Here is a 25942-nt window from a genome sequence, read left to right as displayed (position 1 = left end):
TTCTTCATAGCACTAGTACCACCTGACATAATATGTATTTGCCTTCCCCTACTATATAAATGACTGAATGATAGATCCCAGCATCTAGTGAAGTATCTGTCATAATCATTCATTCAACAAATATTTGAGTGCCCACTTCGGCCAGGTTCTCTTAAAGGCAATAGTGCTATAGTGGTGATCAAAGCCCTTGCCATGGAGCTTACATTCCAGAGGGCAGGGTAGGTGTTCATTCAGTATGTATTTGTTAAATGAATGAATACTAATATTATTTTTGTCTGGAGGTAGGATATTAAAAAGAAACACAATATCATATTATGAATGTAAAATTTTTATTCATTTCTTTTGGTACAAACTAGTGTTTATTAAAAAATAATATTTAGGAATTTATACTCACTGGACATGTTATAGTTAACATCCAAAGACAAAAAATATTTCTTGACAATTTATTATATGCTTAGTACTAAAAAGCTCCTAAATCAGTGTTGGCATTACAAGATTAGAGAGTTGTTTTTGGCTCATGATTATTATAGAAAAACACTGAGGAAAACTTCAGTCATTACAATTGGTAAAGGTATAATTTTACATTTCATGAAGGATAGTAGTCATATTTGGCAATAGCCTCATTTATAAATTAAAGTATACTCACTTCGAGGTTGTATTTTGATGCTGTTTCTTTTCACTTCTCGCAAATAACCAACAAGGCACAAACTGCTTCCAATTGACAGTCCAAACAAAGGAGGAATCATGGCTAACCATCTGGTTGCTAATATTTGTTAAAGGCAAATTACAAACTTCAGAGTATGGTTCAACATCACCAAAAGGAGTAAAGTTGCTCCCTCTGACCACCTTATTCCATGAAAAAAGTGTACTTTGACTTCTAAAATGGATTTAAAAATTCAGTAGAAAGATTTAACAACTATCAACATTTCCAGCACTGATTTTTCTAATACCCAGAAACATCCACTTAGCAGTTGTAAGACTAACTTGAAAAACTGAATATACAAATGTAAATTATTGCCATTAGCTAGTAGGAATCATCACTTGATTCTTAATCCTGTTTATATTTAATTATAAACATAAGACTGATTTTTTTGTGTGTGTGTGGTATGCGGGCCTCTCACTGTTGTGGCCTCTCCCGTTGCGGAGCACAGGCTCCGGACGCGCAGGCTCAGTGGCCATGACCCACGGGCCCAGCCGCTCCACGGCATGTGGGATCTTCCCAGACCAGGGCACGAACCCGTGTCCCCTGCATTGGCAGGCGGACTCTCAACCACTGTGCCACCAGGGAAGCCCAAGACTGATTTTTAAAATAAAAAGAATGAAGAACATCTCCATCATGTGTCTTTGGTTCCCAATAATCCCTTTCAGATAGATCTGTGAAGTAATACAGAGCACGGTGTCGACATACCTTTCATTTCAAAGGCCGAAAAAAATAGGGCTTATTAAGTAGTGAGATCATTTCTATTAGGCTTTATATTAGTATCAATTAATGAGTTAATCAGTCAAACGAGTATCAGTTGATTTAATCTCGCCCAAATGAATGGGTCTCTGTTGGTTGATCAATGCGATAGAGAAACTCTGCAGGTAAGAAGTATCCAAGATATTCCACTATATCTGGGGTGGTGTCATAATGGTAGTGTCCACCTTCTCCATGATGACTAAAACAATGAGTGTGCTCCAACCGCAAATCAAACCCCTAGGACAACAGAGAAGCTATCTGTTAGTATTCCAATTATTTTGTATAGAACTTGTTTAAGGGGATGGGAGACCTTTTAAATTTATGTTACAATAATTTTTGTTTTATTTTTTAGTAGGTAATACAGTCACATGATTCAAAATTCAGAGGGTGCAAAAGCATATATTCAGTAAAATGTATCTTTCCATTTCCTGCCCTCACTTCCTTTCCTAGAAGGCAACCAAAGTAAGCAGCTTCTTCTATATCCTTCCAAAAGGATTATTTTTAATTTATTACTTGCATGGTAGTACTCTGCACCCACTGTGCTGTATGTTGCTCTTCTTCATTTAACAGTATAGCTTTCAGATCTTTGTATATCAGAACATAAAAGAGCTTCCTAATTCTTTTATATCTATGGTATTCTATTGTATGCGCATACCACTTTCCAACTGACATTAGATTATTTCCAGTTCTTCTGCTATTACAGCAGTGCTGTCATGAATAACCCTTTTAATTAGTCATTTTATGCACATAACCATATATTTAATGATAAATTCCTAGACATGTAATCACTGGATCAAAAGATATAGTCAGTATTTTGGTAGATATTTGCTTTAAATTAGTCTATATTATTTTTCTAGGGTACAATATTAGAATATAATGAACAGTATATAGAACAGCAAATAAGATGATAGGACACCTGAATCCTGTTCTGATTCTACTATTTAATAATGTGACTTTGGGTGTTATTTAAAATGCCGGTGCCTTCAATTCTCCAAAGGTAAAATCTGCTCTGCCAAATCATAGGTGGTCAGATATTTGCTCCCTTACCTTTTAAGACAATTCTACAGACTACACTAGTTCTTAAATAAGAACACAAAAAGTGCCTAATTCTAAAAGAATATTCTAAAAATCAAGCATTATTGCAATGTAAAAGACAGACATAGACTTACTGGGTCTCTGGAGATAAAAACTGGCAGACAAACCAAAGGAGCCTTCATCTCATAAAAACGTAACCATTTATTCACGTCTTCATCAGAGTTCAATGGGCAGGAAGAAAATTCTGCTGGCTACAATAAAAGGACATTAAACAAGTAAACATCGAATATTATTAGGCTAAAAATTTATATATAATTTCATTGTTAAAACCTTTAAGACTTCTTATACATTCTATTGCTATTTTTGGCACCAAGAGAAGTTATATACCCTAGTTTTCAAAAGGACCACCAATCAATGTGTACACACTAAAAGATATGAATGAATAAATAAAAGAGTTTCTCAGTTTTCCTATGAGTATATCCTCATCCCAGTCTTAAATGTCATTATTGATACTGGTAAATGAAAAAAAAAGGAAGGCTTTGAAAGTGGGGTAGAAGCATCAAACAGAATAAAATACTTAGGAATAAACTTAAGGAGGCAAAAGACTTGTACACTGAAAAGTACAAAGCATTGCTGAAACGAATTTTAAAAGACTCCAGTAAGTGGAAAGACATCTTGTGTTCATGGATTGGACAACTTAATATTGTTAACATGTCAGTACTATCAAAAGCAATCTAAAGATTCACTGCGTTCCCTGTCAAAATCCCAATGACGTTTTTGCAGAAACAGAAAAATCCACCCTAAAATTCATATGGAATCTCAAGGGACCCCAAACAGCCAAAACAATCTTGAAAAAGAAGAAGGAAGTTGGAGGTCTCACACTTATTGATATCAGCCTTGCTACAAAACTATAGTAATCGAAATAGTGTGATACTAGCATAACGACAGGCATACAGATCAATGGAATAGAATAGAGATCCCAGAAGTAAACCCTTGCATATATGGTCAAATGGTTTCTGACAAGGATGCCATGACCATTCAATGGAGAAAGGGCTGTCTTTTTAACAAATAGTGCTGGGAAAACTGGATATCCACATGTAAAAAAATAAAGTTAGACCCTTACTTTATATCATATACAAAAATTAACTAAAAATGGATCCGACACCTAAATATAATAGCTAAAACTGCGAAGACTCTTAGAAGAAAACAGGAGGGAAGTTTCATGACATTAAATTTGACTTTTTGGATATGACGTCAAAAGTACAGGTAATAAAAGGAAAAATAAACAGGTGGACTACGTCAAACTAAAAAGCTTCTGCACAGTAAAGGCAACAGTCAACAAAATGAAAAAGGCAGCCTATGGAATGAGAGAAAATATTTGCAAACCATATATCTGATAAGGGGTTAATATCCAAAATATATAAGGAATTCAATAGGAAAAAAAAAAGCCCAATTAAAAAATGATCAAAGGACTGAATTAGACATTTTTCCAAAGAAGACATACAAATGGCCAACAGGTATATGAAAAAGCACTCAACATCACTATTCATCAGGTAAATGCAAATCAAAGCCATGAGATATCACTCACTCTAGTGCAGATGGCTGTTCTCAAAAAGGCAAGAGATGAAAAGTGTTGGTGAGGATGTGGAGAAAAGAGAACACTTGTACACTGCTAGTGGGAATGTAAACTGGCACGACCATTACGGAGCTTCCTCAAAAAATTAAAAATAAAACCACCATATGATCCAGCAATTCTGCTGGGTATATATCCAAAGGAAATGAAATCACTACCTTGAAGAGATATCCGCACTCCTATGTTCACTGTGGCATTATTTACGTTAGCCAAGATTGGGAAACAACCTAAGTGTCCATCAACAGATGAATGGATAAAGAAATTGTTATCTGTATCTTTTTAGTTGTGATATGTATATGAAATATTATTCAGGCTTAAAAGAAGGAGCAAATCCTGCCATTTGTAACAATAGAGTTGAACTTGGAGGACATTATACAACACTAAGTGAAATAAGCCAGTCACAGTCAAATACTGCATGGTATCACTTATATGTGGAATCTAAAGAAGTCCAACTTAGAGAAACAGTATAATGGTGGTTGCCAGAGGATGAGGGGGTGGGGGAAATGGGGAAATGTTGATCAAAGGGTACAAACTTCCAGTTATAAGGTGAGTGAGTTCTAGAGAGCTAATGCACATCATGGTAACTATAGTTAATAATAAAGTATTGTTTACTTGAATTTTAAGAAATCCTATAATCCTTTGGCATTTACAAATAGATTTATCTATAATTTTGTCATAAATTGGAAAAGTAAGTAGTTTCACAAATGTGTCTTTCTATGCAGAATCAGCTGGTTTGCCATTTAAAATTATCAGGATAAAAACCATCAAAGCAATACGTTTTCTAATGGCTTCATTGTTAAAACAAAAAGGACATTAAGTTATAACACTTTTACACTTCATTCATTTATTCGTTCACTCACCTACCAAAAATTATTTTAAAAATCCTAGATGACCTGGTCTGTCTTCATATAGTATTCTGTCATTAATGCCTTATAAACTTATTATAGTCAGCCCATAAGATTATAATTTTCATGAGTTCTTTCCCTAAAACCACAACCATCGTAATAGCAAAGTCTATATAGGGATTCTAGCAATGAAAATAATCAGTTTCTAAGGCTTATACTCACATCTATCTCAATCTTTAATACAAACAAATTGAGAAGAAAGTTCTAATATATTAATATGAAAAAAGGACTCCAGCTGGACATTATCATACAAGTTGCTTTACAGTATTGTCTGTCATTTAAATTTGATCACAGTAAAAGGGTTCTCAGGTCCTCCCTAGTGGTCCAGTGGGTAAGACTCCGTGCTCCCAATGCAGGAGGCCCAAGTTCAATCCCTGGTCAGGGAACTAGATCCTGTATGCATGTTGCAACTAAGAGTTCGCATGCCGCAACTAAGAAGTCCACTAAGAAGCTGGCATACCGCAACTAGAGACCCTACATGATGCAACGAAGATCCCACGTGCCACAACTAAGACCCAATGCAACCAAAAATAAATAAATAAATATTTTTTAAAAAGGTTAAATTCTCAATGTATATTAAAAAAATCCTACGATCTTAACCACGTGCACACACACACACACACACAGGCCTTTACCATAATATGAGTCTTCACTTTTCCCTTCTGAATCACGAAAGTACCTCCCATTCCTACAGGCTTATCTCCATAATGTTTTTCAAGAGTCTGTCTCATACAAGTCACAAAGTTAAGTTTTCCAGTTCTTCTTTTGGCTTTCACCTCAATGACCTAGAGAGGACATAAATATACATACCATTGTTCTAAGCTGCAAAATATTATGTAAATAACTACCCAAGTGAAACATTATATAATTCAGTGCCATCAAGCAAATATTCACTTGTTTGCTTCGAGCACCCAGATATGACCAGAAGTGTCTCAATCCTCTAAGTCTTAATAATATATATAGTATTTTATATATATATATATATGAATTATGTATCATTTACTCTAATAATGTCGTATTTGTGCTTTCTTGGACTGAGAGAGTTACAGCTAAATTTTATAAATTTATAGCCAAATTCTACACTGAACTCTAGAGATTCTTATATGTCACGGTGGTAAAAGACTGAGAATTCTTTGGTTTAAAGGGATTAACTTCTGATAACTGGAGGGAGGAGAAATGATTATGTTTTCTCATTTCCTTTAAAAATCTGGACTTCTGTTACCTCCACTTTATTAGGTATTTATGCTTCACTATCTCATTTCCCAAAGTGGCTGAAGTAGTTATCTCTACAAGATCTGGGAGTTCTCACAACAGCTAAAACTGAAATAATCTTTAAAAAAAATAACAGCTTTATGGGGGATATAATTCACATACCATACAATCCACCTATTTCAAGTATACAATTCAATGGGTTTCAGTATATGTATAGAGTTGTGCGACCATCATTACAATTTTGGAACATGAAATCATCCTTTTTTTTTGTACTAACAGGAAGTAAATATGAAGTGAGGCATTAATTCTTCTCACCTCTTCTATAATTTTTTGCTCCCACCATTTCTATCTCAATCAATGTTTGATCAGTCTGAAATGAGTAAGTTACATATATACTAACTATATAGGCAGACATTATCTACTTCAGCTGCATGGTTCATCTATTTGACTAACTCACTCCCCACAGGAACATCCTATTTTAGTTCCTTGGAAAAAAAGCTATTGCTTACTAAGTATTATTTTTTTTTCTTTTTTAAATTTTTGTTTGCGTGTGTCTTTGTTGCTGCGTGCAGGCTTCCTCTAGTTGAGGAGAGCGGAGGTTGCTCTTCGTTGCGGCGCTAGGCCTTCTCGTTGCGATCGCTTCCTTGTTGCAGAGCGTGGGCTGTAGGCGTGCTGGCTTCAGTAGTTGTGCCGCACGGGCTTAGTTGTTCCGTGGCATGTGGGATCTTCCCAGACCAGGGCTCGAACCCGTGTCCTCTGCATTGGCAGGTGGGTTCTTAACCACTGCGCCACCAGGGAAGCCCAAATTATTTTCACTCTGCCTGTAGTACTTTCTGAATCTTTCATAACTGGGTTATTTAAAGAGGTTTGGGACTTAGCTAGCTTTGGATTTTCTTAAGAAAACTACAGTAGTAGCAATAAGCATGCAAATTTTTAGCTATCTGAGAACTCTTGGAGAATACTGCATTTTTAGAACAAAATCACCTTTCCAGGTTGGCCTTCACTGGCAAAAAGATTAGCCAGTAATGCAAACCCAAAATCATGATATTTCTCACTGTATTTCTCAAGTAGGCACCCTCCATCTGCAGAGTTAACATGAGCAAAGTAACTTCCATTCACAGGAGGTTTGTGTTCACTTTCTGTTTGAACAACTGGCATAAACTGAAAAGAAAAGTAAATAAGGTAATTAGTCAAGCCTAGTATCTCTATGCAAAGAGAAGATCTTGAATAATGTAACAAAATATTTTGTCCTAGACTTTAAGACATTTTATTTCAAGATCTAATAATAAAACATGAAAAATAAAATATTTAATGTCAGATTCAAAATGTTAAAGATTTACAAATATCAAAAAAACTGAAAAAAAATTTTAGAAAATGTTTACAGTATTATAGTGTTTCTATAAGATTGTGACATTTGCATCAAAATTTCTCATTTTATTACTTACTTACCTACCTACTTACCTACTTACTTACTTAGTTCCCTGACCAGGGATCGAACCCGGGCCCTTGGCAGTGAAAGTGCCGCGCCACGTCCTAACCACTGGACCGCCAGAGATGTCCTTAAAATTTCTCACTTAAATTTTAAACTTTTTCTGTCTTGAACACTAGGCAAATTATATTAATGTTTCTATAAAAGGACTTGTATGATTATTGACTAACAGTCACAGATGTAAGAGGCTGTGAGAGAATGGGCAGACTGAGCAGGTTATTCTCCTGTTCGTGAGATGTGAAGAAACAGTGATGTTTTTATGTTGGAAATGTGTTAACATACATAGTGATAGATACTACCTTTTGTAAACAATAATCATACTACTGGGGTAGGTCCCCGCAATTTGGTCTGAAAGAGGGATTTGATTAGATCATTAAATATTTCATTCATCTTCTGATTGCAAGCTGCCCTTATACCAGCAAAGATCATAGAGAAGTTAGGAATCCTCTGATGTGTAAGGACTGAAATCTTTCACAGTCCAGAGTCCTCAGCAAATCACAGTAGGACCTTCGATGGACTCCTCGAATACTGAGCGTGTGCCATAAGAAAATCTAAATTAGAGATGAGTGCTCCATTTCAGTTGGACTAATTGGAGCATGTGCTATACTCCAAATTGTATCAAACAGTAACAAATCTGTAGAGAGGTATGACATCAACCACTTACAATTCATTCAGAAGACAAGATTTCTGATAGGGCAGTAAAAGGAAAAAGGCAAACTAAGTGTCAAATCAATAAAGTAAAGTAATTATATATATGCTGACCTCAGAATTGAATCCAAGAGTCTGAAATGGGCCTGCTCCTGCTCCAAGAACAAAAGCTCCAGGAAGCTGGATTTCTTTTGCAATTTTATTTAGATCATAAACCTATACAAGAGAAAACGCATATTATTTAAATCTTACTTATATAAATTCCCAGATTTACTTTTTATTACTACATCCATTAACATTTCCTTGTCACATTGGTCAGTGGACTTTCTAATAATAAAAATAGGAATCAACCCGATTTTCATAATCTTCATGTGAATGTGAAAAGTAAAAGAAACTTACTTTTTTTTTATTTGTAAGAGGCAATAAGTAAGGCACACCTCCTACTTCTGCAATTCTAGTTTTCCCACAGATACCTAAAAAAAACAAAACAAGCCATCTTAAAAATAGGCAAACATCTAAATTTAAGTATAAAATGCCAGAAGACACTAATTTATTAAGAGTATATAACTTTTCAGTTCATAGTTTTACAAATAGCAGGGGTTGGAAAATGTAAGTAGCTAGGATCCCTGTCCTATGCTAACTTCCTGTGTTTCTAATACTGTCATAACCAAGCATGACTTGATATAGTTAGTAGCATAAAGGCAATCGAAAGTTGATGATACATAACACTGTAAAGCAACTATACTCCAGTAAAAATTAATAATATAAAAAAAGAAAGTTGATGATAGGGCAAGGGCTAGAACTGGAGCCAATGTTTGGATGAGGTTTCTAGAATTAGTCTATAATGACTTATTCCTTTAAAAATCTTTCTTTTGGGGGAGGGAGGGTTTTAGCTAAAATTATATTTTAATTTAAAATATTTTGGTAAAATATTACTTCTTTTAAAAATCCATATTGAGAAGTCCTCTTGTTAGAGTTGTTTGTTCCAAGGTTGTTTATAAAAATGACAAGTAATTTTAGGTAACTTCAGATGCTAGGAACTTTCTACTTACATTTTTAATTAAATGTCACAGGTACAGCTAGACACTGTTTGGGAAAAGATCCCCCAGTGTTCTCCTTACTTGCTGCAAGTGACAATAAGTCCTTCCTTCTCTAGTGCTTTGGTTGTGTCTATTGGCTCAACACCCACCAAGAGGTGAACCTGGTTTTCGGGTAAAACGACGAAATAATACTAGTAAACACGCCAAGATCACTAGTGACAAGACCAGTTCATGTAGAAAGTACCTAAATATGTTTATGAAAGATCATATATGTAACATGCATACATATCTGGCTTCCTTAGTATGTAATTTAAAGACTCACAAATTATTGACAAGAACCTAGAAAACTCTTTCAAACCAACCCTTTGGGTGACAAAATTAAGATTAACTATTTTTCCTGTACTCTTCTGTGTTTTCTGGTTTTTATTTGAATTATTTAATCAATTATTTATTTTGGGGTAAAATATATTACCCTTATAATTGGAAGAAACAGAGCTATAAAAAAGTATTATGATAGGGACTTCCCTGGCAGTCCGGTGGTTAAGACTTCGCCTTCCAATGCAGGGGGTGCAGGTTCAATCCCTGGTGGGGGAGCTAAGAGCCCACATGCCTCAGGGCCAAAAAACCAAAACATAAAACAACAAAAAAAGTATTATGATAAATGCTTTTAAGGTGTGAAGAGATATTGCCATCTGGTACATAAAACTTCTAGAATTTACAGGTCTACTTAAAATCAAAGACTGTTTGAACTAGAAAGACCCAAAAAGAACATTTAACCCAAATCTCACTCCCCCCACCCCCATTTTAATGTATCTGAAGCCCAGATACATTAATTGGCTTACCCAGGGTAATGAAACCTTAAGTGGCAGAGAAAGAACTAGAGTCCAGGATTTCTACGTAAAACTGCTTTTTAACAAAGATGTCAATTACATAATAAAAAGAGTGAGTAAGTGTGACTGTTTCCAAATTCCTCATTACAGTAGGGTATAATGAGAGAATGTTGGACTTTGGAAGCAGACAGATCTGGATTTGAATCCTGATTATGATTCCCACTGAGATTACTTAGACTCTCTTCAGCTTCAGTTTTCTCATCTATAAACTGGGGCTAGTACTCACCTTGCAGTGTTAGTATAAAAATTAAGACATCAAATATAGATATCCATCATACTGTCTGACAAATTATATTTACTTAATATTGAAACTGAATGGTACAGATGAACCGGTTTGCAGGGCAAAAATAGAGACACAGATGTAGAGCACAAACGTATGGACACCAAGGAGGGGAAAGTGGCAGGGGTGTGTGTGGCAGGGGGGGTGGGTGGGGGGCAGTGGTGGTGGTGGTGGTGGGATGAATTGGGAGATTGGGATTGACATATATACACTAATATGTATAAAATGGATAACTAATAAGAACCTGCTGTATAAAAAAATAAATAAAATTCAAAAAAAAAAAAAGAAACCGAGCAGGACCCTGTGGGGCTCCTGGGCACAAAAGTCTTTTCGTGTCCCCTGTTTTTTTGTTGGTAAGAAATAGGCTTCATTCAGCTTCGGTGACCTTCCCTGAGTTCCACAGGGCAGGTTCAAACAGTTGCTAATCAGGGAAGGGAGGGGATGAAGAGACAAGGGAGGAGCAGTCAAGAAACGATAGTGTAGCCTTGGGGCAGGGTCCTGGTTCCTCCTCACTGGATATACATAACTATATCTTTGAGCTCTTGTGCAGAACTAAAACCCCTACCACATGGAAGATGTTAACCACTTGATGAAACATTCTTCATTCCAGAGAGAAGGTTACAGTTCAATAACATAGAGAACCATAGATCACGGGACCACCTGAGATGATCCTTAGACTGAAGGAATGCAGGCCTTGCAAGCACTCTGATCCTTATGAGAAGCCCCTCCCCTTGACTGTAAGACTCCCCACACCTGCCCCCCCACTGAGTTTGGGACAGTTTTGAGGGCATTAGCCCTCTGTGGCCCCCTTTGCCTGGCAAAGCAATAAAAGTATTCTTTTCTACTTCACCCAAAACTCTCGTCTCTGAGATTCAATTTGGCAGTGCTGCACAGAGGCTGAGTTTCAGCATCAATATTAATTTCCCTTCTCACTTTAAACACTGGCTGGATAATCACTTGACAAATTTGTTGAAAGGATATTAGTATTTAATGGATGATTCAAATAAATACAAGGCTTTTAAGATCCCTTCTGGTCTTGAATGAATGAATGAATAATAAATAAATAAATAAATAAATAAATAAATAAATAAATAAAAATTACAGTAAGTTTCCATAACAGTCACTTGAATGATTAAAAACAAAACTCTCATGTGATATTCAGGATTCTAACCTATTGAATATCTACTATATAACCTGTAAAAGTTACAAAAGTACATAAAAAAACGTATTTTTCTACAAGGGTATAAAATGAAATTTGACCAATATTAGAAAACACAGAAATTAAGCACAATTTAATCTAAAAGTTGGGTCAATATCCTTTGCAGATATTGCTTACCTTTTACGGGAAAGGTAAATGGCTCCTTGGTCAAATTAGGGCAATCAACTACAGAGACCTGGACATCAGCAAAGTTATCCGTTAGCCCCTTCTGCAGAACTAATAAAGACAAGGAAAAGGGTTAAACATTAGGTAGAAATTTGTCATCACATATCAAGTCTTCCCTCAACTGTTTTGTGTGTCATACTTCCAAACTAAACTTGTGTAATTTACTACTTTTTTTTTTTTTATTTTTTGGATGCGCCACATGGCATGTGGAATCTTAGTTCCCTGACCAGGGACGGAACCTGCGCCCCCTGCAGTGGAAGCATGGAGTCTTAACTGCTGGACCGCCAGGGAAGTCCCTAAACTTGTGTAACTTAAAAGGAGGGGGATAAGGGACTTCCTTGGTGGTCCAGCAGTTAAGACTCAGCACTTCCACTGCAGGGGGTGCTCCCCACATGCTGTGCAGCGCAGCCAAACAAACAAAAGGAGGGGGAAATGGTCTTATTAATGAATACAATCAGAAACTGGACACATAATTAATCACAAGATACATATATTAAGGTACATAAATACTTCCATAAATAACACTGTAAACTGTAGTGATTAGAAACCACTGAAGATAAACACTGCACTCAGGTGAGGACTACGTTTCTTTTAGGGAGAGGATTCCAAGTATTGAAATGTAAGTATTTAAACCGCAAGAAAGTAAGCAATTACATGCAACACCTTCATTAATGCTTACAGAAAAAACGTTGAGCAAAAGAAGTAAGACATGGGGCTTCCCTGGTGGCGCAGTGGTTGAGAGTCCGCCTGCTGATGCAGGGGACACGGGTTCGTGCCCCGGTCCGGGAAGATACCACATGCCGCGGAGCGGCTGGGCCTGTGAGCCATGGCCACTGAGCCTGCACGTCCGGAGCCTGTGCCCCGCAACGGGAGAGGCCACAACAGTAAGAGGCCCGCGTACCGCAAAAAAAAAAAAAAAGGAAGACATGAAAGTATGTGTTATATGACTCATATGTATTTCAAAGACAGGCAGCTAATCTAAGGTTCTAACAGGTTAGAACAGTTCAGAACAGTGGTCACCTCTTGGGCGGCTGGGGGAGGGGAAGGGATCCCACACGCGAAGGGGGAAATTGGGGAACCACTGGGAGGGCAGAGGATCAAAAGGGAGCATGGCCAGGTTTCCCCTGCCCACTTGGACCCCCAGGAACCTGTTGAGATCCCGGGCCTGATCCTCTGCCCACCTAGGCCCCCTCCAGCTGTGTGGGTCCTGAGGGAGCGAGAGGGAGGGAAGGGGGAGCAAAAGTAAAGGCTGGACCTATGGCACCGGCACCCCTGAGGGGTAGCCAGGGGAGGGAAGGAGTTACTACTCCCAGTGTAACGCCCAGTGGGACCCAGTCATGGTTAGGATTCTAGCAGTGATGGGGGAGACCCTGGGGGAGACAGTGGGGGAGGGGCACAAACGAACGGAAGGGGACGGGGCCACTGCTTTCCCTGTCCTCTTAGGCACCAGGGAGCCTGTTGGGCTCCAGGGCTTAATCCTCTGCCCTTGGAGCCTCTCTCCTGCCATGCAGAGCCTAAGCCTCACCCCTACACCCCCACCCAGGGCCCCACCTCTACACTCGAAGACCCCCTCTGAGACCCCCTCCAATGTGCTGGGCATAAACCCCACCCACACACCCTCACTCAGGGCCCTGCCTCCAAACTCCGGAACTCCACACTCCAGGGGCCCTCCTTTCAACGTGCTACCTCTCCCCTTCTGCACAGGTCCTAAGCAGAGGCCCCGCCCCATGCTCCAACACCACCCTGCCTAGGCCCTGCCCCATGCTCAAATGTCACACCTCCACCCGCCTAGGTGCGACCCCACCCAAAACCCCACCTCTGCCTAAGTTCCACCCCCTGCCTAAACTCTACCCCTATAGCCAAGACTTTTTTTTTTTCTTCTTTTAGATTGGGGCTCTGTTTTACCTTGTAGATTCATTGTTGTCGATTCTTTTATATTTTTATTTTTTCCTAATCTTTTATTTTTCTAATTTTATTTTATTCTTTATACTTTGTTAGTGATCTCTCCTTTTGGCTTGTTCCCCTGCACCTTTATTTATTTTTCTTTTTTCTGTTATTTTACCTTGTTGCAGTTGTTTCAATTATAATTTTATTTTTCTAACATATTTTTTATCTTTCTAATTTATTTTATATTCTTTCATATTGTACTGCTCCATTTTTTCTTTCTTTCTTCCCCCCCCCTTTTTTTTTTACTGTGCCACGAAGCTTGCAGGATCTTGGTTCCCAGACTGGAGGTCGGGCCCGAACTCCTTTGGTGGGAGCTCTGAGTCCAAACCGCTGGACTAACACAGAACCTCAGACCCAATGGAATATCAATTGGAGTGACACCTCCAGGAAATCTTCATATCAGCATCAAGACCCAGCTCTATCCAACTGCATGCAAACTCCAGTGCTGGACATCTCAGGCCAAACAACCAGTAAGACAGGAATACAGCACCACCCATTAAAAAAAAAAAAAAAAAAAAAAAGAAATGACAAAAAAATTTGTTACAGATGAAGGAGCAAGGTAAAAACCATCAAGACCAAATAAATGAAGATGAAATAGGCAAGCTACCTGAAAAAGAATTCAGAGTAATAGTAAAGATACTATTGTATCTTTAAGTAAAGATAATCCAAAATCTCAGAAACAGGATGGAGAAAATACAAGAAACATTTCACAAGGATCTAGAAGAACTAAAGAGCAAACAAACAGTGATGAACCACACAATAACTGAAATTTAAAATACTCTAGAAGGAATCAATAACAGAATAACTGAGGCAGAAGAACGGATAAGTGAGCTGGAAGATAAAATGGTGGAAATAATTACCAGGGAGCAGAATAAAGAAAAAAGAATGAAAAGAATTGAGAACAGTCTCAGAGACCTCTGGGACAACATTAAATGCACCAACATTCTAATTATAGGGGTTCCAGAAGAAGAAGAGAAAAAGAAAGGGTCTGAGAAAATATTTGAAGATATTATCATCGAAAACTTCCCTAACATGGGGAAGGAAATAGTGAATCAAGTCCAGGAAGAACAGAGGGTACCATACAGGGTAAACCCAAAGAGAAGCATGCCGAGACACATATTAATCAAACTATCAAAAATTAAATACAAAGAAAAAATATTGAAATCAGCAAGGGAAAAGCAACAGATAACATACACAGGAATCCCCATAAGGTTAACAGCTGATATTTCAGCAGAAACTGCAAGCCAGCAGGGAGTGGCAGGACATATTTAAAGTGATGAGAAGAAAAAACTATAACCAAGATTACTCTGCCCAGCAAGGATCTCATTCAGATTTGACAGAGAAATTAAAATCTTTACAGATGAGCAAAAGTTAAGAGAATTCAGCACCACCAAACCAGCTTTACAACAAATGCTAAAGGAACTTCTCTAGGCAGGAAACACAAGAGAAGGAGAAGACCTACAAAAACAAACCCAAAACAATTCAGAAAATGGTAATAGGAACATACATATTGATAATTACCTTAAATGTAAATGGATTAAATGCTCCAACCAAAAGACATAGACTGGCTAAATGGATACAAATACAAGACCTGTACATATGTTGTCTACAAGAGACCCACTTCAGACCTAGCGACACATACAGACTGAAAGTGAGGGGATGGAAAAAGATATTCCATGCAAATGGAAATCAAAAGAAAGCTGGAGTAGCAATTCTCATATCTGACAAAATAGACTTTAAAATAATGACTATTACAAGAGACAAAGAAGGACACTTACATAATGATCAAGGGATCAATCCAACAAGAAGATATAACAATTGTAAATATTTATGCACCCAACATAGGAGCATCTCAATACATAAGGCAAATACTAACAGCCATAAAAGGGGAAATCACCAGGAACACAATCATAATAGGGAAATTTAACACCCTACTTTCACCAATGGACAGATCATCCAAAATGAATATAAATAGGGAAACACAAGCTTTAAATGATACATTAAACAAGATGGACTTAATTGATATTTATAGGACATTCCATCCAAAAACAACAGAATACACTTTCTTCTCAAGTGCCCATGAAACATTCTCCAGGATACACCATATCTTGGGTCACAAATCAAGCCTTGGTAAATTTAAGAAAATTGAAATCATATCAAGTATCTTTTCCGACCACAATGCTATGAGACTAGATATCAATTACAGGAAAAAAACTGTAAAAAATACAAACACGTGGAGGCTAAACAATACACTACCAAATAACCAAGAGATCACTGAAGAAATCAAAGAGGAAATAAAAAAATACCTAGAAACAAATGACAAAACACAATGATCCAAAACCTATGTGATGCAGCAAAAACAGTTCTAAGAGGGAAGTTTATAGGAATACAATCCTACCTCAGGAAACAAGAAAAATCTCAAATAAACAACCTAACCTTACACCTAAAGCAGTAGAGAGAGAAGAACAAAAAACACCCAAAGTTAGCAGAAGGAAAGAAATTATAAAGATCAGATCAGAAATAAATGAAAAAGAAATGAAGGAAATGATAGCAAAGATCAATAAAACTAAAAGCTGGTTCTTTGACAAGATAAATAAAATTGACTCATCGAGAAAAAAAGAGAGAAGACTCAAATCAACAGAATTAGAAATGAAAAAGAAGTAACAACTGACACTTCAGAAATACAAAGGATCATAAGAGATTACTACAAGCAACTATATGCCAATATAATGGACAACCTGGAAGAAATGGACAAATTCTTAGAAAAGCACAACCTTCTGAATATGAACCAGGAAGAAATAGAAAATATAAACAGACCAATCACAAGCATTGAAATTGAAACTGTGATTAAAAATCTTCCAACAAACAAAAGCCCAGGACCAGATGGCTCCACAGGCAAATTCTATCAAACATTTAGAGAAGAGCTAACATCTATCCTTCTCAAACTCTTCCAAAATATAGCAGAGGGAGGAACACTCCCAAACTCATTCTACAAGGCCACCATCACCCTGATACCAAAACCAAAGAAAGATGTCACAACAAAAGAAATTACAGGCCAATATCTCTGATGAACATAGATGCAAAAATCCTCAACAAAATACTAGCAAACAGAATCCACCAGCACATTAAAAGGATCATACACCATGATCACATGGGGTTTGTCCCAGGAATGCAAGGATTCTTCAATATACACAAATCAATCAATGTGATACACCATATTAACAAATTGAAGGATAAAAACCATATGATCATCTCAATATATGCAGAAAAAGCTTTTGACAAAATTCAACACCCATTTATGATAAAAACTCTCCAGAAAGTAGGCATAGAAGGAACCTACCTCAACATAATAAAGGCCATATATGACAAAGCCACAGCCAACATCGTTCTCAATGGTGAAACCATGGTTTCTGGAAACTGAAACCATTTCCTCTAAGATCAGGAACAAGACAAGTTTGCCCATTCTCACCAGTATTATTCAACATAGTTTTGGAAGTTTTAGCTACAGCAATCAGAGAAGAAAAGAAATAAAAGGAATCCAAATCAGAAAAGAAGAAATAAAAAAAAAAAGAAGTAAAACTGTCACTGTTTGCAGATGACATGATACTATATATAGAGAATCCTGAAGATGCTACCAGAAAACTACTAGAGCTAATCAATGAATTTGGTAAAGTAGCAGGGTACAAAATTAATGCACAGAAATCTCTTTCATTCCTATACACTAATGATGAAAACTCTGAAATACAAATTAAAGAAACACTCCCATTTACCACTGCAACAAAAAGAATAAAATACCTAGGAATAAACCTACCTAAGGAAACAAAAGACCTGTATACAGAAAACTATAAGACACTGATGAAAGAAATTAAAGATGACACAAACAGATGGAGAGATATACTATGTTCTTGGATTGGAAGAATAACATTGTGAAAATGACTCTACTCTACCCAAAGCAATCTACAGATTCAATGCAATCCCTATCAAACTACCAATGGCATTTTTCACAGAAGTAGAACAAAAAAATTCACAATTTGTATGGAAATATAAAGGACCCCGAAAAAATAAAATAAAATAAAAGACCCCGAATAGCCAAAGCAAGATTGAGGAAGAAAAACGGAGCTGGAGGAATCAGCCTCCCTGACCTCAGACTATACTACAAAGCTACAGTAATCAAGATAATATGGTACTGGCACAAAAACAGAAATATACATCAATGGAACCGGATAGAAAGCCCAGCGATAAACCCATGCATATATGGTCACCTTATCTTTGATAAAGGAGGCAAGAGTATACAATGGAGAAAAGACAGTCTCTTCAATAAGTGGTGCTGGGAAAACTGGACAGCTACATGTAAAAGAATGAAATTAGAACACTCCCTAACACCATACACAAAAATAAATTCAAAATGGATTAGAGACCTAAATGTAAGGCCAGACAGCATAAAACTCTTAGAGGAAAACATAGGCAGAACACTCTATGACATAAATTACAGCAAGATCCCTTTTGACCCACCTCCTAAAGAAATGGAAATAAAAACAAATATAAACAAATGGGATCTAATGAAAGTTATAAGCTTTTGCACAGCAAAGGAAATAATAAAAAACGATGAAAAGAACACTCAGAATCAGAGAAAGTACTTGCAAACAAAGCAACTGACAAAAGGTTAATCTCCAAAATTTACAAGCAGCTCATGCAGCTCAATAACAAAAAACAAACAACCCAATCCAAAAATGGGCAGAAGACCTAAATAGACATTTCTCCAAAGAAGATATACAAATTGCCAACGAACACATGAAAGAATGTTCAACATCATTAATCATTAGAGAAATACAAATCAAAACTACAGTGAGAATCATCTCACACCAGTCAGAATGGCCATCATCAAAAAATCTACAAACAATAAATGCTGGAGAGGTTGTGGAGAAAAGGAAACCCTCTTGCACTATTGGTGGGAATGTAAATTGGTACAGTCACTATGGAGAACATTATGGAGGTTTCTTAAAAAACTAAAAATAGAACTACCATATGACTCAGCAATCCCACTACTGGGCATATACCGTGACAAAACTATAATTCAGAAAGAGTCATGTACCACAATGTTCACTGCAGCACTATTTACAATAGCCAGGACATGGAGGCAACCTAAGTGTCCATCGACAGATGAATGGATAAAGAAGATGTGGCATATATATACAATGGAATATTACTCAGCCATAAAAAGAAACGAAATTGAGTATTTGTAGTGAGGTGGATGGACCTAGAGTCTGTCATACAGAGTGAAGTAAGTCAGAAAGAGAAAAACAAATACCATATGCTAACACATATATATGGAATCTAAAAAAAAAAAAAAATGGTTCTGAAGAACGTAGGGGCCCGACAGGAATAAAGACGCAGATGTAGAGAATGGACTTGAGGATACGGGGAGGGGGAAGGGTAAGCTGGGACGAAGTAAAACAGCAGCACTGACATATATACAGGACCAGATGTTAAATAGATAGCTAATGGGAAGCAGCTGCATGGCACAGGGAGATTAGCTCGGTGTTTTGCGAGCACCTAGAGGGGTGGGATAAGGCGGGTGGGAGGGAGACGCAAAAGGGAGGGGATATGGGGATATATGTTTGCATATAGCTGATTCAGTTGGTATACAGCAGAAACTAACACAACACTGTAAAGCAATTATACTCCAATAAAGATGTTAAAAAAAAGTTAATAAAGCAATATTGTACAACTCTTTGGGCACCACACATATTTAAATCGTGGGTTACCATATTCATTTTCATTCTGTAAAGTTCGTATCTCATCAAGAATCTTTGAATCGTGAATTTAGATTTTTTTTGAGGGGCAGAGTTTTGGACTCTCTCAATAAAAACAGTACAGAACAAATACAGAAAAGGAAAATTAGTTCTGTATTGAAAGTACTATTGCATAAAGCTTATCTTAGAATGTTTTTATTTAAAAATTTTTTTCCTTAGGATAATTAAAAAACTCAGTATTGCATTTACCTCCAACAAGCTCCTCTAGACTTGGCACATGAAAAGAATACTCAGCACAAGACATCTTCTTTCTGAAACAGGAAGGGGGCAGGACACAACCTTTAAAAGAATGACAGAGCTGTTGGGGGACACAAAAATTAGAACCAATTAGGTCCAAGATGGCAGACTTCCAGTAGAACTTGAGCCTCATTATATGCTCATTGTAATGCATTAGCATCTAAATGACACACCCACAGGTGCCATGACCATAAATGGCCAAAAGTGGGCAGTGGCCCAATTCCTGGAATTCTCTGCCCCTTCCCCCAAATAGCTGGAATAACCCTCCCACTCATTAGCCTATGAAATTACCCAGTCCATAAAAACTACCCCATATTTCGGGGCCTCTCACCTTCTGAGATGTTCCACACTCTGTGGAGTGTGTTTCTCCCAAGGCCATCTCACCTTTTGAGATGGACCTCATTCTGTCTATGGAGTGTGTCTCTCTAAAAAAATCCACTTCTTACCTATCACTTTGTCTCTCAATGAATTCTTTCTGTGATGAGACATAAAGAACCTGAGCTTCGTTAAGTCCTGAGTGTGTGATCTCAAAGTACAGTGTGTTCAAGTCCCAATCTGAGTTTTGGCTGGGGTCAAGTCTCAGCCCATGGGCTCAAGTCCCAATCTGAGTTTTGAGGTTTCACGAGGATGTACAAAATAAAGCAATTGTAGGCTAATTATTGCAGTGCACCAAGCATGAACAGCTGCTGCTCTGGAAATGAAAGAGTTCAGTTATATAAGGAGGGCAAAAGGGCATTTAGGTGTCCTCACAGAAAGGCAACCATAACTTCTTGTATTTAATATTCCAAGTGAGAAATGTCCAAGTAACCTATTTCAATACTAGTACCTTAAATAGCTGACATTTAAAATAGACAAGAGGAATACCAAACCAAGAGGGCACATGATTCATTTTCTTCAGTCATGTATCTGGATTGAACATGCAGCTTTCTAATGGTTGATTTAAAGAATATAGATCCTGAAGCAAAGGTAGTTATTAAGGTTTATGAATAAGTGTTTAAATGGTTGTAGATAACAGTACAGGATGCTCAGGTACTTCTATAATAGATCATTTATTTGTGTTTTCTATTCTATATTTGACATTTAGGCTAAAAGTTAAACAAGTTTCTTAGACTATCACTTTTACAAGAGAAAATTTAAATTACTAAGAGAAATGGAAACTCCTACAAATTATTAGCTTTTGAAATTCAAATTATTTCATTTACAAATGAACATTTTCTTGGTAAACAGCTTCAATGTCCAATTATTCTGATAACCTAACCAATTATAATTTGATTTTTAAAAAATATATGCTAAATATATTTTACAATAAGTAGACATATATGCACAGAGATTAGTATCTTACCTCAAGTGTACAGGTGATGAGGTGTGCAAGCAGAGAGAGTTAAATAAAATGCAGGCAAAAAAACCCAAACAAACAAAAGTAATATGAGGTGGGCGGGGAATCCCACTGGAGGCCAATCACAACAAGGAATAAAGACAAAACTCTTAAGGCTGTTTCTAAGAACACTGTTGGAGTTCTCATTAAAATTGTTAATGAAATACCTCGTTAATGTGAATAATCTCTGATATACCATTACTTAGTAAGTGAAAGATGGTCCTTCAACATCACTTGAAATACTCTTCCAAAAAAAATTTTTTTTTAATTTTCCAAAGATTCAGTTTTCTTAGAAACTGGATTTCTAATTTTGATGATATCAAATAACACATCCTCCACAAACATACATTTAAGACCAGACATTTCTTTAGTACTTTATCAGATAATACTTTATTACCCTTTATTTACTTAATATGCATAATTTGGTCTCCCAAAGAAAATGTAAAGTGTTGATAATGGGCCCCAAACCCTATATAATCATAGTTAGATGATCTCAAATATATTTTATTTTTTTTTGGCCGTGCATTGCGGCTTGCAGGATATTAGTTCCCTGACCAGGGATCAAACCCTGGCCCTCGGCAGTGAAAGCGAAGCATGGACTCCTAACCATTGGACGGCCAGGGAATTCCCGAAAATATATTTTCGAATTGAATAAGCTATAATTGTTTAGGAATGAACCATTTTAACTTTCTTGAAATAATTTCAGATGGACAGAAAATATGTACAAATAATCTCATATATGCTTCACCTAGATTTTCTAAATGTTGACATCTTATATTTTTTCTTTCTTTTTCTTCTTTTTTTTTTTTTGGCTGCTCTGCGAGGCATGCAGAATCCTAGTTCCCAGACCAGGAGTGGATTCCCAGCAGTGGAAGCATGGAGTGTTAACCACTGGACCACAAGGGAAGGCCCATCATCTTATATTTTCTTTATTAGAAACCAGCAAGTACTAATTAAGAACTTGTGAAAATCTGCTCAGTGAATACATGTTTACTTAAAATGAAGATAATAAAAGCACTCTAGATATTTCTACTTACAGTAGGAATAATAAAGACTCAAGTTTAAATTAAATACAATCCTAATGATCTCAGGTGGCCTCGGCCTGCAGGGGCTTGAAGCAAGATCTCGTTCCCCAGCGAAGGCAGGCCATGGCAGTGAGAGCACTGAATCTTAGCCCCTACACCACGAGGGCCAGTGGCTAGTGACAAGGCCCCTGGCTTGTCTTATTTGTAAAAGTTAATTTCAACAAAGAGACTGAAAGTAGTGAAACAAGCAAAGTGTTTATTAGGAGGGAAAAAAGTACATGTGAATAGACACACATGGGTGGACTAAGAGTTGTGTCTTTGTGGTAGTTTAAATCACTTACATGGGGCATTTCTTGGGGGTTTCCTCTGGCCAATGTCTTGCTTTGCCTGGCTCTGAGGCCGTATTTGGTATAACTCAGGGTTCTCCCCTGTATGTGCACACATCTCTTAATGCAGAGACCTATGGGAAGGTTGACATCACCTACTATGGGGTGGTGCCCCCTCCCTTCCCTACACCCCCAGCCTTTCTGTACCTGTATAGTTGGGAAGAACTCCTTGACCTTGAGAATGAGAAATCTGTGCTCTCTTTATCTTTTTTCTGGGTGGGACTCAGCTCCTCCCAGCTCCTGGCATTATCTTATCTTGGAGTAGCTGCCCACACAGGACAGATTTCAGCTGCTCAGCCTGCGGCCCATCTACATCTCCTGCATCACTAATTTTACACCCTTTACTATCTTTCAAAGGTCAGGTTTTTGTTTTCTTTCCCCACCAAAACAGAAACAAATTCCAACCCTAGGAGGCTACAGTCTGAATAACTGGTTTAGAAATGCAAGCCAAAAGCCCAGAAGGCAGCGTGGTAGTGTGTATAAGTGTGTTTCTGTGTGAGTGAGAGATAGGGAAGAGGAGGTTGGAGTTGGAGTGATGAGAGAAAAGGGTTAGAAAAGTTCTAATACAAATCCAGAGTGCCTCTAGGAGGACAGCTTTGGGCCACATGGAGGCAAACAACATTTACTCTCCAGATTCCACTGCTGGGAGTCAGTGGCCCAGAAGTAGGGTCTAGAGAAGGGAAGAATGGAAGATAGGAGGCAGAAGGATAAATGGAGCTGCAGAGGCAATGCCTAAAGGGGTAGACCAACTATGGCCGATAACTATTGACAAACTGCATTCTGTAAACCAGACAGTATGTTAGACACTTTACAGACATTCTTTCAAAACCTCACACAACGACATATTATCCTTCTCATTTTACAAGAGGAAATAGGCCAGAGAGAATATATTATTTACTCCAGATCACTCAGCTATTAAGTGGCAGAAACAGAATTCAAAACCAAATCTAGCCCACTGTAAACCCAGAACTCATCACATTATACCTTGCCATTAACTGGTGAGGGAATGATACAATTCAGCTCACAATAAGGGGAAGTTTGTATAGAGCAACCTTATAGCACTCAGTATACCTCTGGTCATCTGTTTGCTTTGTTTCTGTCCCTTAGACTGTGATCTCTGAAGATAGGACTGTATTTCTCATATTTGTCTTCCAAGTACCTAGCATACAATGGATACCAGTTCAGCCTTAGTTTTTTTTATTGAACATTTATGATATTCTAGACTCATAAGGCTCTGGGACATGGCTGGCTCCATGGATGTGCAACTAGTGAAGTTACACAGGACCATGTGCTCAGAATAGCACGTGGTTTATGCTCCATTGCCACCATCTTTAAATTCTTAACTTTAGGGACTTCCCTGGTGATCCAGTGGTTAAGACTGCAGGCTCCCAATGCAGGGGGCCCAGGTTCAATCCCTGGTCAGGGAACTAGATTCCGCATGCCATAACTAAGAGCCTGCATGCCACAATGAAGACCCCGTATGCCGCAACTAAGACCTGGTGCAGACAAATAAATAAATTAAATAAATATTAAAAAAAATTCTTAACTTTATATTTGAACTTTTAAGATGGATAGGACAATGGAACATGCTTGGGATCAGAGGAGAGAGGGTCTATGTGCATGTCCACCACCACTCCTTGCTTCCCATTCACAAAAAGCGTTTAAGTCCTGTGAGCGTAGAATGCTGGTGGATGCACAGTCCAAGGGAGTTCATTGAGACTCAAATTCCCTGGATTCCATAGTGCCGGTAGAATGTGGACGCATGGAAAAATAAAATAAATACAGGGGTGCTAGTTTTGTGCAGTATCCAGTGTTCTAGTAAGAACAAAATACATATGCCTACATAGTATGAATTGTGAAATTTCAGTAATTCTGCGTACAAGCTAAATGTTCTTTTGTTTGTATTTAAAACTGGTATTGCAGAATATAGAGTGGTAAATCTCATGCTAATGAGTTAAACTCAATTTTTCTTTACTTAGAGTGACAATAAATAGCAAATTAATGCTATTAATTAATAATAGTATAGTTAGTGATTAATAATAAATCAATAAAATAGAATTAATGTCATTAATAATTAATAATAGCAAATTAATGCTATTAATTAAAACATCATGACAAGTGGAAAGAGATACTACAGAAGAAAGGAGACGGCTTATATTTTAGTACCTTTAATGGCACTTTCCCCCTGCGTTTTGAACAAGGGGCCCTGCATTTTCATTTCGTACTGAGACTCACAAATTACATAGGCAGGCATGTTATGGAACATGGCAGTGAATAAGACATGCAATCCCTGTTCTGGAGCTAACGGTACTTCATAATGCCTAGAAGACTAGACTGTCTGTGCCTGGAATTGTCCAACATTTAGAGCAAAACTGAGTTAAAGAGGCTAGATTACCCTCCAGGTCTGTCCAATCCGAAGATGACACTAACCATAGATGAAGACTAGACGGCTTTCCTGGTTTTTTCATATGATACAAGAGGTCTGAAAGTGGACAAATCAAGCCAGCTCATTCCTTTTTGTAACTACTGTGGGGAAAAAAAACCCAAAATACCAAAACTAAACTAGTTTAAACGTTTATCTTAACATTCATTAATCATTCAGGGAACTAAGGGAGAAAACAAACAAAAAAATTCGCCGCTGGTATCTCTTGTGATATGTTAACCAACCCCTGGGAGGCTGACACTTAGCTCTGAGTGAAAGAGTAGTTAACAAAAGTCCGAAGGGGAGAGGTGACCTGGATGTACTACGGGGTAACACTGGCTTCCAGTACAAAGGTTACACATTTTGAGTCTCGGTCAAAGCATGATCGTCTTACAATTTAACGCAGAGGAGATTTCTGAAGGCAAAAGTAGACATAATATGACAAAACACACCTGGCACCGTACACACACGCACACCCCCACACACACACTCGAGATCAGATTTTGGTAAGTCAGAGGACAGCTCAGCCAAGGCGAGACCACTGGAAGCAAAGCAGGTGGAGTGCCTGTTTCCTTGCAGCTCACAGTCATTCCGTTCACCTGACCCCACAATTTATTTCTTGTAGTTTACCGAAACATTCTTGTCTACTCCACTTACCTAATCCGTGAGGGAAGCCTAAACCTAAAACCCGATCTTGCCTCAGTCAACTCCGCCTCCTCTGGATCCTGGAGATCAGACCCTGCCCACTCGAAATCGCTCCTC

The 25942-nt window shown here is 37.7% G+C and overlaps 1 protein-coding gene across 3 annotated transcripts; it reads right to left on the bottom strand.

Annotated features, from left to right (window-relative positions):
- Positions 1–1350: 1350 nt before the first annotated feature.
- Positions 1351–25937, bottom strand: C9H11orf54 (chromosome 9 C11orf54 homolog). Of its 3 annotated transcripts, XM_060160224.1 has the most exons (10): positions 25838–25925; positions 20304–20447; positions 19925–19986; positions 11928–12026; positions 8781–8854; positions 8496–8597; positions 7229–7405; positions 5668–5817; positions 2629–2745; positions 1351–1696 (listed from the first exon to the last, which is right to left on the bottom strand). In XM_060160224.1, the coding sequence occupies exons 3-10, from the start codon at positions 19977–19979 to the stop codon at positions 1523–1525; spliced, it is 948 nt and encodes a 315-aa protein (XP_060016207.1). In that variant the 5' UTR covers positions 19980–19986; positions 20304–20447; positions 25838–25925; the 3' UTR covers positions 1351–1522. The 3 variants fall into 3 exon arrangements, with proteins under 3 accessions (XP_060016207.1, XP_060016205.1, XP_060016208.1); XM_060160222.1 differs by lacking the exon at positions 20304–20447 and having other exon boundaries at positions 25838–25937; XM_060160225.1 differs by lacking the exons at positions 7229–7405; positions 20304–20447 and having other exon boundaries at positions 25838–25937.
- Positions 25938–25942: the final 5 nt, after the last annotated feature.

This window comes from Lagenorhynchus albirostris, chromosome 9 (genome assembly GCF_949774975.1).
Source record: "Lagenorhynchus albirostris chromosome 9, mLagAlb1.1, whole genome shotgun sequence".
In the NCBI taxonomy this organism is placed as follows: Eukaryota; Metazoa; Chordata; class Mammalia; order Artiodactyla; family Delphinidae; genus Lagenorhynchus; species Lagenorhynchus albirostris.
The sequence above is the reverse complement of the archived record's forward strand: the minus strand, read 5'-3'. Positions and strand labels throughout refer to the sequence as shown.

Coding starts and splice junctions, on each gene's coding strand:
- C9H11orf54 (XM_060160222.1), bottom strand. CDS start 19,979: ATGTCTTGTGCTGAGTATTCTTTTCATGTGCCAAGTCTAGAGGAGCTT. Junction 8,598..8,780: donor CTCTTACAAATAAAAAAAAA/GTAAGTTTCTTT, acceptor TCTCTTGTATAG/GTTTATGATCTAAATAAAAT. Junction 2,746..5,667: donor AAGTGAAGACTCATATTATG/GTAAAGGCCTGT, acceptor CTTTTATTGTAG/CCAGCAGAATTTTCTTCCTG.